This window comes from Heloderma suspectum, chromosome 15, assembly GCF_057233095.1.
Source record: "Heloderma suspectum isolate Gila_16-S chromosome 15, 16-S_ref, whole genome shotgun sequence".
Classification (NCBI taxonomy): Eukaryota; Metazoa; Chordata; class Lepidosauria; order Squamata; family Helodermatidae; genus Heloderma; species Heloderma suspectum.
The window spans coordinates 21,723,550-21,737,403 of record NC_139472.1 but is presented as its reverse complement, the minus strand read 5'-3'; the positions used below and the strand labels follow the sequence as shown (position 1 = coordinate 21,737,403).

Here is a 13,854-nt window from a genome sequence, read left to right as displayed (position 1 = left end):
AGTTTTCACTTCGCATTAGGTGGGCAAAATATTTGAGCTTCAGCTTCAGTATCTGTCCTTCCAATGAGCAGTCAGGGACTGATTTCCTTTAGGATGGACTGATTTGACCTTCTTGCAGTCCAGGGGACTCGTAAGAGTCTTCTTCAGCACCACAGTTCGAAAGCATTGATTCTTCGGCGCTCAGCCTTCCTTATAGTCCAGCTCTCACAGCCATTTGTTGCTACTGGGAAAACCATAGCTTTGATTAGACGGACCTTTGTCGGCAAGGTGATGTCTCTGCTTCTTACTATGCTGTCTAGGTTGGCCATAGCTTTCCTCCCAAGGAGCAAGCGTCTTTTAATTTCATGGCTACAGTCACCGTCTGCGGTGATCTTGGAGCCCAAGAAAGTAAAATCTGTCACTGCTTCCATTTCTTCCCCTTCTATATGCCAGGAAGTGATGGGGCCAGATGCCATGATCTTCGTTTTTTTAATGTTGAGTTTCAAACCAGCTTTTGCACTCTCCTCTTTCACCCTCAACAAGAGGCTCTTTAGATCCTCTTCGCTTTCTGCCATTAGGGTGGTATCGTCTGCATATCGGAGGTTGTTGATAATTCTCCCGGCAATCTTAATTCCGACCTCTGATTCATCCAACCCGGCGTTTCTCATGATGTACTCTGCATATAAGTTAAATAAGCAGGGCGACAATATGCAGCCTTGTCGTACTCCTTTCCCAATTTTGAACCAATCGGTTGTTCTATGTCTGGTTCTTACTGTTGCTTCTTGACCCTCGTACAGGTTTCTCAGGAGACAGTTAAGGTGGTCTGGTACCCCCATCTCTTTAAGAATTTGCCACAGTTTGTTTTGATCCACACAATCAAAGGCTTTAGCGTAGTCAATGAAGCAGAAATAGATGCTTTTCTGGAATTCTCTTGCTTTCTCCATGATCCAGAGAATGTTGGCGATTTGATCTCTAGTTCCTCTGCCTCTTCGGAACCCAGATTGTACTTCTGGTAGTTCTTCGTTCACATATTGCTGAAGCCTAGCTTGTAGGATTTTGAGCATCACCTTGCTGGCATGTGTAATGAGCGCAATTGTGCGGTAGTTTGAACACTCTTTGGCATTGCCCTTCTTTGGAATTGGAATGTAAACTGACCTTTTCCAGTCTTGTGGCCACTGTTGAGTGTTCCAAATGTGTTGGCAAATTGAGTGCAACACTTCAACAGCATCATCTTTTAGGATCTTAAATAGCTCAGCTGGAATACTGTCATCTCCGCTAGCTTTGTTGTTAATAATGCTTCCTAAGGCCCACTTGACTTCACTCTCGAGGATGTCCGGCTCAAGTTCAGTGACCACACTATCATGGCTATCAGGGACATTCAGATCTTTCCTGTATAGTTCTTCTGTGTCTTCTTTCCACCTCTTCTTAATCTAATCTGCTTCTGTTAGGTCCCTGCCTTCTTTGTCCTTTATCATGCCCGTCTTTGCACAAAACGTTTCCTTGAGATCTCCAATTTTCTTGAAGAGATCTCTAGTCTTTCCCATTCTGTTGTTTTCCTCGATTTCTTTGCATTGTTCATTTAAGAAGGCCTTCTTGTCTCTCCTTGCTATTCTCTGGAACTCTGCATTCAGTTGGGTATATCTTCCCCTTTCTCCCTTGCTTTTCACTTCCCTTCTTTCCTCAGCTACTTGTAAAGCCTCATCAGACAGCCACTTTGCTTTCTTGCATTTCTTTTTCTTTGGGATGGATTGAGTTGCTGCCTCCTGAACAATGTTACGGACCTCCGTCCATAGTTCCTCAGGCACTCTGTCTATCAGGTCTAATCCCTGAAATCTATTCGTCCCCTCCAGTGTATATTCATAAGGGATATGATTGAGGTCATACCTGAATGGTTTAGTGGTTTTCCCTACGTTCTTCAATTTAAGCCGAAATTTTGCGATAAGAAGCTCGTGATCTGAGCCACAGTCAGCCACAGTCTTGTTTTTACTGACTGTATAGAGCTTCTCCATCTTTGGCTGCAAAGTACATAATCAATCTGATTTCGATATTGACCATCTGGTGATGTCCATGTGTAGAGTCACCTCTTGTGCTGTTGGAAAAGAGTGTTTGCTATGATCAGCGTGTTCTCTTGGCAAAACTCTATTAGCCTTTGTCCTGTTTCATTTTGTACATCAAGACCATGCTTGCCTGTTATCCCGGTGATTTCTTGACTTCCTACTGTAGCATTCCAATCCCCTATGATGAAGAGGACATCTTTTGTTGGTGTTAGTTCTACAAGGTGTTGTAGGTCTTCATAGAGCTTCTTCGGCCTCAGTGGTTGGGGCATAGACTTGAATTACTGTGATGTTGAATGGTTTGCCTTGGATTCGTACCGAGATCATTCCATCATTTTTGAGATTGTACCCCAGTACTGCTTTTCCCACCCTTTTGTTGACTGTGTGTGCTACTCACTACTACACAGCTACTACTGTGTGTGCTATTTCTTCTAAGGGATTCTTGCCCACAGTAGTAGATATAATGGTCACCTGAATTAAATTCGCCCATGCTTGTCCATTTTAGTTCGCTGATTCCCAAGATGTCGATGTTCAATCTTGCCATCTCATGTTTGACCACCTCCAGCTTACCTTGATTCATTGATCTGACATTCCAGGTTCCTAAACAATATTGTTCTTTACAGCATCGGACTTTCTTTACACCACCAGACACATCCACAGCTGACTGTCCTTTCGGCTTTGGCCCAGCCGCTTCACTCTTTCTGGCGCTACTTGGAAATACCCTCTGCTCTTCCCCAGTAGCATATTGGACACCTTCCGACCTGAGGGGCTCATCTTCCGGCGTCATCTCTTTTAGCCTTGTGATACGTTCCATGGGGTTTTCTTGGCAAGAATCCTGGAGTGGGTTGCCATTTCCTTCTCCAGTGGACCACATTTTGTCAGAACTCTCCGCCATGACCTGTCCGTCTTGGGTGGCCCTGCACGGCATAGCTTATGGCTTCACTGAGTTACGCAAGCCCCTTCGCCACAACAAGGCAGGGATCCATGCGGGGGATAGTTGCTATTACTGACATAGAAATACAGCACATCTCACCGTTGTTGCACGGAAGACTGTGACCAGGTGACGTATGCACCTGCCTGCTCAGCCTGCTATCAAGGTCCCTGGGCTCTCCCTTCTCTGGGCTTCTTTAAACTAGACTAGGGCTGGACAGCCCTTCAAAGAGAGGACACCTTCAAGCAGAGGATTGCCCTCTGCCAGCCCTCCAGACAGAGAGCTGTCGTCTGTAAAGCAGGAGACGTGGCCACCTTTGAGAGCCCGTGTTTCACATGCAGAAGGTTCCCGGTTCAATCCCTGGCATCTCCAGTTCAAAAATGGGATCTAGTAGCACTCACTGTGGCAGCATAGGTACTAAAATTGGAATGATATGGGGAAGATCAGCATGGCCGCTGCACCAGGATGACACGCAAATTGGTGAAGCGTTCTGTATTTAATGGTGACAGGAAAAGTCTCTCTCTGAGTACCCAGAGAACTGCTGCCAAGTGGAATAGACAGTGCTGGCTGGATGGACTTGGTGTATGACTGAAAGAACAGATCCCCGGATCCTGGTTTCTTAACTCATCTCTTTTCTTTCCTCGTCTAGAAGAAGAGGACGGAGTATTGGAAGGCCTGGAGGAGTTCTACTCTGAAGAGCAGGTGAGCATCCAAAAGAAGAAGAAGAAGCCGAAGAAGCTGAAGGAAAACAAGGCTTCCAAAGTCAAGCGGAAGAAGAAGGAGGTAGGTTCATTTGGGCTTCTGTGAGGCGGGCAGGCACTTCATTGGAGGGAAGACCCTAGGATCGGGGCCAACACCTGGTTGCCTGGTGGATCTTGACGCCATGGCTGTGTCTGGAGGAGTGGTGCATTGTCAGATTTTGGTTCCAACAGCATGTGAGGTCTTGTTGGATTCACAACTTCCAGACCAATCCTTATTTCAGTGGTGTGAAGCTTTACGAAATACATGAGCACAGGTTCCTGCCCCGAAGGGCATACAGTTTCAAATTAAATATTGGGGAGACAATGGAAGAGGGGAGATGGAAGCAGCAGTAAATGGGGGAAGTCAGTCTCACAATCTGGTGGCAGAGGGATGATGAAGATGAAGATGATAATGATAGATATCAGGGGTATTTATTTATATCAGGGGTGTTGAACCTTTTTCAGCCTGAGGACCAAATTCAGTTTTGGAGAAGCTTTTGGGGGCCGCATCCCAGTGGTGGGTGGGGCAGAAGGCAAGTGCAATGGGGATAAAATTCCAAAACTAACCAGTATATTTTAGCATAAAGCTCTTAGTGCCCAGTAACTAAACTTTTGGAGAGGCATTTCAACCTTTTAGAATGGGGGGAAAACATGCAAAACCCAGGAAACCACCAAATAATTGGTGGTTGGTGGAAAGCGGGTGGGTTCAGGGGAAGGGGATGTGGCCGATAGGGCCAGATTTAGCCCATGGCGCTAAGGTTAAGCACCCCTGGTCTGTTGAGCACCCCTGATGTATATCGTGCACCTGTCTTAAAAGTAGCCAGAGTACCCAGTGCAACCTGATCATAAAACCATCTAATATAATCATTAAAAAGTACAAATACAACAGGTTGGGGGAAAGCTGACCTACCTTGGCGATGCATACTGACATTTCTGTCCTACCAAAACAAGCCATTCTGGGTCCCTTTGGTAGCAGGCAACAATTAAGAAAGGAACCCAATAAAATACAGCCATCAAAAGCTGCCCATTACATACCAATGAACCAGCCGAGCAGCAAATATATATATAGCGTGACAAGAACACCCCAAAAGCTCCCAGGCTGATACGGTACATTGCTATGAGCCCCCAGAGCATCGGAAATATGCTTCTAACTGTTTCATCAGCTATGCCAAGGACCCCAAAATATCTCGTGCTTCTCCCTCCAGTTGCTGTAACTGGAATTCCGCTTCATGTTTCCGCACAGCATGCCTCAGCTGGCAAAGGAACTGATAGATGTAAGGGGAAAGTTGTTCCTTCAGATAACCTGGGCTCAGAATGTGCAAGTGTCCCATGACATTTTGCTACCTGAGGTGAAGGACAAGAGGGCACCGCTCCCATCCCACATTAAAAAACCACCTGGACTTCCACGCTGGTTGCAGGACAGCATCCTCTGCTCTGTCTGCCAACACCTCCCTGCGGCTGCTTGCCCCATCTGCTGCATGAGGGGGTCGCCTCGCTCTGCCTCATGGTAGGGCTGACCCAGAGCTGGCAGCCCATAACTGGTCCATGAGGCCCTTCGGTCTGGCCTGCTGACTTCTCCGCATTAGCCACTCGCCCCTCTCCATTGAAATCTGCTGTTCACCATTGCTCCAGAGCGGTGGACATGGCCTCCGTTCTTGGAGGGCTCAGCTGCTTGACATGGCTGCCCCAGGGCCCCGGTCCTCCTTCCAGCACTCAGGCACCCTCCTCAGAAGTGCTTGTCCAAGTCTGGCCCTGTTCACAGGCCTTGCCCAGCTTCTCCTCCAGAGGTTGAGCCATGGCGAAGCAGCGGGCGGAGGGGAGGAAGAGGATGGGGCAGGCAAAAGGAGGAGAGGCACAGGGGAGAGCAAGCAGGACGAAAGGGGTGGGATTGGTGAGCAGAGGCAGGAGAGAGTGAAGAAATGACGGCTCAGAAGTGAGAGACGCCGGGGAAAGGCGGGCAGCGGGTTGTGAGTGGATGGCCGGATGGCCAGGTGAGCGTGTACAGATGGGTGGATGAGGGAAGCAGTGCTGGGCCCACATTTTCTGGTCCCTTCGGCAAGGCCCCCTCAGCGGACCCCCCCCTCAGGGAGCCCCCCTTCTCCCCACCATTGTCACGGGCTGCTCTTGCTTCTCCTCCTCCCTGCTGCACGCTAGACAGGCAGAGAGCCAGGGAGCCCGCAGGCTGTGGCAACCCCTGCTGCCCCTTCTCACCACCACCGTCATCTGATCCAGAGCGAGAGGCAGGTGAGCAACCAGGCTGCAGTGGCGAAGAGGAGGAGGAGCGACTCCAGGGGGCTCTTGCCAGTAGGCCCCTGCTGCATTCTGGTCCCTCGACAGCTGCCCAACCATGCCTTCCCTCGGCAGCGTCCCTGGAAGCGGGGAGTGTGTATGAATGGAGGGATGTGGTGGAGCGTAGATGCATAGTTGGGGGAGTGTGGGTGGGGGGAGTGGATGGATGGGTCGGGAAAATGTGAGAAAGAAAAACAGGGTGGGAGGGCGAGAGCATGGGGTGGTGACTGAGCGTGACGGGGCGGTGTATTTGTGCATGGATGTGTGTGAATGGTGGAGGCATGTGGACAGACGCAGGGTGCATGTGACTTTGGCCCTTCCATATTTGGCTTTGGCCTCGCCCACCACAGGCATGTGGGCCCCAGGAGGGAATCCGGCCCTTGGGAATGAAAACGGTTCCCCACCTCTGCTTTAAAGCTTAAAACCAACACCTTGGATCGATCCTGGAAACACACTGGGAGCCAGCAGTATCTGCTTCCAGACGGGTAGCAGCTGTGTCAGTCCGCTGTAACAGAAACCTCAAAGGGTCTTGTAGCCCCTGAAAGACTAACTCATTTATTGTGGCAGAAGCATTCATGGACTAGGGTCCACTTCACCAGATACTGTGGTGGACACAAATCGGACATCCGAAATGGCAATGTTTAGAAACTTGTAGGAGAACATCTCCGGCTCCCTGGACATTCTGTTTCTGATCTGAAAGTTGCCATTCTCAGACAGAAGAATTTCAAAGCGAAATAGCTGAACCAGAACTAGTAAAGAGGTTTGATTCTAATTGCTTGGGCATGAATAGAGAAAATGGTTTCCTGTCCCACTCCAGTTTCCAATTCACTTAGCAATGCTCAGATTATTGTGTTTTCACCAGTCACTGTTCTTATGAATTACCACGGTGCTTACTTTGCATACGTATGAGCTGTAAGGGAATTGTCACAAACTGCACTTTATTGCAATCTAAACCTCACCTTTTACCATTTGCATCGCCTCTGCACTGATGTGTATATATCCCTGCCAACTGAGAATAACTCTCCATGCAGCTGATGAAGTGCTCTGATCCATGGAAGCTCTTGCCATAATCAATTTGTTTGCCGTTAAGGGTCTTGGTTCTTTTTACTTGGTTCTTTTTATTAGATGGTTTTATGAGTCAGTGTAACCTCCAGTCTGGTATACTATACTCACAACAGCAGGTCCCTGTTAGTAACATCGCCTTACCTTCGGAGGCAGTTGATGTTTCCAGGCTTTCTTCAAGGGCAGCCCCATATGTAGAGTGATAAGGCTTGAAACCAGGATACCTGAAAGAGCTCCTTTTTCCATACAAACTTGCCTTGGTTTTAAGAACTTCAGGGGAGGCCCTTCTTTCAATACCACTGCCACGGGAGGCCTATTTGGTGGTGATGTGAGAGAGGGCCTTCTCGGTGGCCACTCCCAAGCTGTGGAACTCCCTGCTGAGGGAGCCTAGGTTGGTGCCCAACCTGTGTTCCTTCTCCTGGCAACCAAAAACATTTTTATTCAGGCAGGCCTTTGGCATGTAAGCTGGTCTGTTTGCTTGGGTGCTGTTTTTGATCTTTCTTGGTTGTGTTTTTTAAAAAAATGTATTTGTTTTATGATTCTTTTAATGAAGTTTTGATTTTAAATTTTGGTTAAAATTTTTGAGCTCCATTTCCTTGGTGGAGAGACGCGTGCAAATCAAATCAATCAATCAATAATCCAGTCCAGAGTTTTTACAACAGCCTGTCCTCCGCCCCCATCTCTGACCCTTATAGACATTGTAGGCTTGCGCTTTGCAAACTGGATGTTTGCGCTGACAGTGGTTTGGATTTTCAGCTAGCCAGGAAAGGATGCCTCTGTTCCAGAGATCTCAGCCTCAGGACTGACTTGCAAAAAGAAAGTTTGGGCAAAGAGGCCTTTGCTCATCATCGCCTTGGATCCCAGTGGAGGTGGGACCGTTCCCGTCCCATCCCTCCCGCTGGTGCTTGAAAGTCTCCTTTTCGGCCTCTCCACTTTCGTGTGTTGCTGCAGCTGCAATGCAGCGTCTTCATTTACAGTTTATCCACGGTGACTGGCAGTAAATCTTGGCAGCACATTGCATACCACCATGAGCTGTCTACAGATGGTGCGTCAGAGGGAGGGTGACAGCCTTGGAAGATGCTTTTTGGAGAGAGTGGACTCGCGGGTGGTGGGGTGGAAGGAGACTGCATGCGCTTGGCGACTCCATGCATTGAATTCAGCTTGCTGAGAACCTCCACTTTCATTTCATAAAGAGCAAGTTTCTAGTCCCTGTGGATGTGAATGTGCCTTCATTTTTTATTCAAGCAGGCCATTGATGTGTAAGAGGGTCTCTTGGGTTGGATGTTGTTTTTAATCTCTTCTTGTTGTCTTTTTCATTGTGTTTTAATGCATTGGTTTTGTTACTGTTTTAATCAAGTTTTATTTATGATTTTAAGCTGCCTTGAGTGCCATTTCTCTTGGAAGAAAGTTGGGATACAAATCAAATCCATAAATAAATTTGTGGGCAAAGCCTTAGGAATTGTTGGAAGCCAGAGTGGTGGTAGAATCAGTCTTCCAGTGGTTGAAGGGGGGGAACTTCCGGGCCCTCTAAATCTCCTTGGTGCTGGCAAAAGGCAAAAAATGATGCCAAATAATCTCTCTTGTTATGCAAATGTCCTTAATTTGCATCACATACACAAGTCACAGAATCCAACTTGAATTTGTGTAATTTTCTCCCCCCCAAGTACATACTATACATCAGCCCTCCCCAACCTGGTGCCTTCCAGTTGCATTGGACTGCAAGTCCCATGATTCTGAGCCAGCATGGCCTTTGGCTGAGAATCATGAGAGCTGCAGTCCAACATGTCTGGAGGCCAACAGGCTGGGGAAGGTTGTTATACCAAGTTAGGGCAGCAGAATGACACTTTATAACTAAGGAAAGAGGTGTGTGATTTATCAAAGAAGGGCGGGAGGTTAAGCTGCTCATGTTTATAAGAGACTCCCCCCAATCTGGCATCCTCCAGATGTGTTGGACTTTGATGTTGTTCAGTCGTGTCCGACTCTTCGTGACCCCATGGACCATAGCACGCCAGGCCTTCCTCTCCTGCGCTCTCTCCCGGAGCGTGCTCAAGTCCATATTCATTGCATCGGTGATGCTATCTAGCCATCTCATCCTCTGCCGTCCCCTTCTCCTTTTGCCTTCAGTCTTATACAGCATCAGGGTCTTTTCCAGGGACTTTTCTCTTCGCATTAGGTGGCCAAAATATTTGAGCTTCAGCATCTGTCCTTCCTATGAGCACTCAGGGTTGAATTCCTGTAGGATTGACTGATTTGACCTCCTTGCAGTCCAGGGGACTCACAAGTCTTCTCCAGCACCACAGTTTGAAAGCATCGATTCTTCAGCGCTCAGCCTTCCTTACAGTCCAGCGCTCACAGCCATACATTGCTACTGGGAAAACCATAGCTTTGATTATACGACCTTTGTCGGCAAGGTGATGTCTCTGCTTCTTACTATGCTGTCTAGGTTTGCCATAGCTTTCCTCCCAAGGAGCAAGTGTCTTTTAATTTCATGGCTGCAGTCACCGTCTGCGGTGAACTTGGAGCCCAAGAAAGTAAAATCTGTCACTGCTTCCATTTCTTCCCCTTCTATATGCCAGGAAGTGATGGGGCCAGATGCCATGATCTTAGTTTTGTTAATGTTGAGTTTCAGACCAGCTTTTGCAATCTCCACTTTCACCATCAACAAGAGGCTCTTGAGATCCTCTTCGCTTTCTGCCATTAGGGTGGTATCGTCTGCGTATCTGAGGTTGTTGATAATTCTCCCGGCAATCTTAATTCCAACCTGTGATTCATCCAACCCGGCGTTTCTCATGATGTACTCTGCATATAAGTTAAATAAGCAGGGCGACAATATGCAGCCTTGTGTGTTGGACTAAAACTCCCATAATCCCACAGCCAGCACAGAGTTGATATTTTTTAGACCTGAAGCAAATGAGAAAAAAAACCCAAGAAGATAAGAAATATATTCTCTCCCACCACCCTCGGTATCTGGCACATGATTTTGGAGCGCCATGATGCTTCTTGCGCATGTGGGCATTGCATCCTTTGTTTGGGTGGCAGAGCATCTGTGTTTATCCCACCAAGGAAAGTATTTGTTTCTGCACCTGGCTGCGTTGCCTCCTGAATTCGACAGCAATTTGCATCCTGGTTATTGCCAGCTGTCAGCAGGGATGGCTCCCTTGCAAGGGGGCAGAGGCGAGAATGTATCTCTGTTGTGGAGCAGGGTGACACAAGAGCACTGGATTGGGGCTGGGGTTGATTTCGTGCCTCCATCCTGATTGATAACGGATCCTCAGGAGCAGTACTGAGTCCGGGATTTGGGGGAAACAAACAATCAAACCATGGTCGATTCCCCATTTTTTGAAAATATAATATCCAGCTGTTACTCAAAAACCATCTCCGTTCTGAGACGAAGCACATGTGTTCCTTAGTAGGCGGAAACAGAAGTCAAAAGACACTTGACAGTTTTTATACTGACTAAGCCGGAGATTATTTTAGGTGGTACACGCAGTTTAAAAATAAGTAAGTGAAAGCCACGCCAGGTAGCTTTGTCCAGTAGTTGGAGGGGATGTGCTAGGTGCTTGTTACAGCCTTTTACTTTGCCCCCCGCCCGAGCCTTCTTGCCATGGGGCAAATAAGGGGCTCCCCACTCCTCACATCCTTCTGTTTGGCCACCCTTCGAGGCTAGAAAGAGGTGGTGATTGAATATTTGGGAGGGGGGATGTCTAACAGCAGCGCAGGCTAGAGGAGCAGCATGGGTGGATGTGCATCTCCACACCAGCCTAAAATCCTGCATTTAGAATGGGGCTTATCACAGAATCCTAGAATAGTAGGGTTGGAAGGGGTCCACAAGGCCATCGAGTCCAACCCCCTGCTCAATGCAGGAATCCAAGTCAGAGCATCCCTGACAGGTGGCTGTCCAGCCTCGCCTTGAATGCCTCCAGGGTGGGAGAGCCCACCACCTCCCCAGGTAATTGGTTCCGTTGTCGTATTGCTCTAACAGTCAGGAAGTTTTTCCTGATGTTCAGCTGGAATCTGGCTTCCTGTCACTTGAGCCCAGTATTCCGTGTCCTGCACTCTGGTATGATCGAGAAGAGATCCTGACCTTCCCCTCTGTGACAACCTTTCAAGGACTTGAAGAGTGCTATCCTGTCTCCCCTCAGTCTTCTCTTCTCAAGGCTAAACATGCCGAGTTCTTTCAGTCTCTCCTCATAGGGCTTTGTTTTGCTTTAGGTGCATGCTTTAAAAATGTAAAGCATACATTTGACAAAGAGGCAATTGCAAATACGTGTTAGTCGACTCCTCAGGGAGCAAGCGCAGGTTTGCCTTTGTGTCATGTGTGAAACGTCCCTTAGATGACAGAAAAGACTTCATAACATGTCAAAACAGCACAGGGGGGACAGGGAGGTTGAATAGCCCAGCCCTACAACTGAAGCCAGATCTTCCATACCAAACTGAATGCCAGAAGAAAGACTTGGGAGTCACCAGTCACTGATACAAAACACTAGCACCTGCTGGTGATGACGATAACATCCTCCGAAATGTTGGCCATCTCTTTGATAGTGAGGTAACACATTCTCCTTAAGGTTTGGTCATTCTTTCTGCATCTGTTTTAAATGCGGGACACAACTACTCCCTTTTTCACCTGCTTCCTTCCCCCCCTCCTCCCCTCCTCCCTCCTTCTCCCCTCCTTCTCCCCAGTCTGACATCAATCCCTGGGAAAATTCTGGAGCAGGTGATAAAGCAATCCATCTGGAAGCACCTTGAAAACAATGCAGTGATGACTCGAAGCCAACATGGATTTGACAAGAACAAATCCTGCCAGACGAATCTGATCTCATTTTTGGATCAGGTAACCTCCCTTGTGGACTGTGGGAATGCAGTGGACATCATATACCTCGACTTCAGCAAAGCTTTCGACAAAGTGCCCCATGATCTCCTGATGAGCAAACTAGCTCAAAGTGGGCTAGATGAAACACTGATCAGGTGCATCCACAGTTGGCTACAGAATTGGACTCAAAGAGTGCTGATCAATGGGATCTTCTCAATCTGGGGAGAGGGAACGAGCCGGGTACCGCAAGGCTCAGTCCTGGGCCCAGTGCTCTTCAACATTGTTATTCATGACTTGGAGGAAGAGGTGCAGGGAATGCTGATCACATTTGCAGATGACACAAAATTGGGTGGGGTAGGTAATACTTTGGAAGACAGAAACAAAATTCAAAGTAATCTTGATAGACTGGAGTGCTGGGCAGAAAACAACAGAATGACATTCAATAGGGATAAATGCCAAGTGTCAGGGTGGACACTGAGCCCATAGAATCCCAGAGTAGTTGTGATTCTGAGGAAGAGGAGCCGCTCCTGGGAGAGGAGCGCGCTCATCCTTCCCAGGGCCAACAGCTGACAGATTCCTCCCACCAGCATTCCTAGCATAGATAGCAGTCCCGGGAGTGAGGGAGCGCGGGAAGCAGACTTGCTGGACGTGCAACGCCGACGCAGGGACCGGCCAAATGGAGGGCGCGGAAAGGAGGCATAGTGCCCGGTTGGCGCGCAAACAACGGCTGCGCCCAGAGGATCCAAGGGAAAAGGGGAGGGATTCTCCCTAGCCCATAAGTTCAGGGTCTGCCAGTGATTTTCCTTCAAACGGAGACCAACTGTTCCAACGTAGGGCATAGGTACTCTGCTGCTAACAGTAGAGTTGTTAAGTTGTAAAAGAGGAATAAAGCTTTGAAAAGAATCCCTTTGTCTGTGTCTGGACTTGGCTACTGGATTAGACTGAGAGAGGCCTCCAAGGAGCCCTTGACACCAAGTTCTTCACCTAGGAAAAAGAAACCAAAGGCACAGTTACAAGATGGGGGATACGTGGCTCAACATCACTACAAGTGAGAAGGATCTTGGAACTGTTCTAGATCCCAAGCTGAATATCAGCCAGCAATGTGAGGTGGCTTCCAAAAAGGCCAATGCTCTTTTGGGCTGCATTAATAGAAGCATTGCTTCCAAATCCCGGGAAGTACAAGTTCCCCTCTCCTCAGCACTGGTTATTTATTTTATTTTTATTTATTATTGCATTTATATCCCGCCTTTTTTCCTCTTGCAAGGAACCCAAGGCAGCTTACATTATCCTCCTCCTCTCTGTTGTATCCTCACAACAACAACCCTGTGAGGTAGGTTGGGCTGAGAGTCTGTGACTGGCCCAAAGTCACCCAGTGAGCTTCCATGAGAGGGTTCAGAGGAGGGCAACGAAGATGATGAGGGGACTGAAAACAAAGCCCTACGAGGAGAGACTGAAAGAACTGGGCATGTTTAGCCTTGAGAAGAGAAGACGGAGGGGGATAGGATAGCGCTCTTCAAGTACTCGAAAGGTTGTCACAGAGAGGAAGGCCAGGATCTCTTCTCCATCATCCAGAGTGCAGGACACGGAATCATGGGCTCAAGTTACAGGAGGCCAGATTCCAGCTGAACATCAGGAAAAACTTCCTGTTAGAGCAATATGACAATGGGACCCATGTCCTGTGGAGATGGTGGGCTCTCCCACCCTGCAGGCACTCAAGATGAGGCTGGACAGCCACCTGTCAGGGATGCTCTGACTTGGACTCCTGCATTGAGCAGCGGATTGGACTCGACTGTCTTGTAGGCCCCTTCCAACCCTACTATTCTATGGTTCTACGATTCTGTATCTGAGTCTTCCACTCTCTTTCATGGATCTCGCTCCTCTTCTTGCTGCTTTTCCTCTTTTCACGGAGGGATTCAAGCGGAACACAGCAGAGTAATTTGAGATCTCATGATCTGCGATCTATTTAAAAACGGAACAAAGGGCATTTGG

The 13,854-nt window shown here is 48.2% G+C and overlaps 1 protein-coding gene and 1 non-coding gene across 2 annotated transcripts in view; both read left to right on the top strand.

The window, feature by feature from the left end:
- CHD5 (chromodomain helicase DNA binding protein 5) overlaps positions 1-13,854 on the top strand; it is a 104,242-nt gene that overhangs the window by 4,680 nt on the left and 85,708 nt on the right. The window contains exon 2 of the mRNA XM_084821682.1: positions 3,614-3,747. Coding sequence (XP_084677808.1) covers positions 3,614-3,747 — 134 coding nt within the window. The remainder of the gene's footprint in view (positions 1-3,613; positions 3,748-13,854) is intronic.
- On the top strand, positions 3,358-3,464 carry LOC146335468 (U6 spliceosomal RNA). Its single transcript, XR_014786093.1, has one exon. It is a non-coding gene; the product is annotated as a U6 spliceosomal RNA (small nuclear RNA).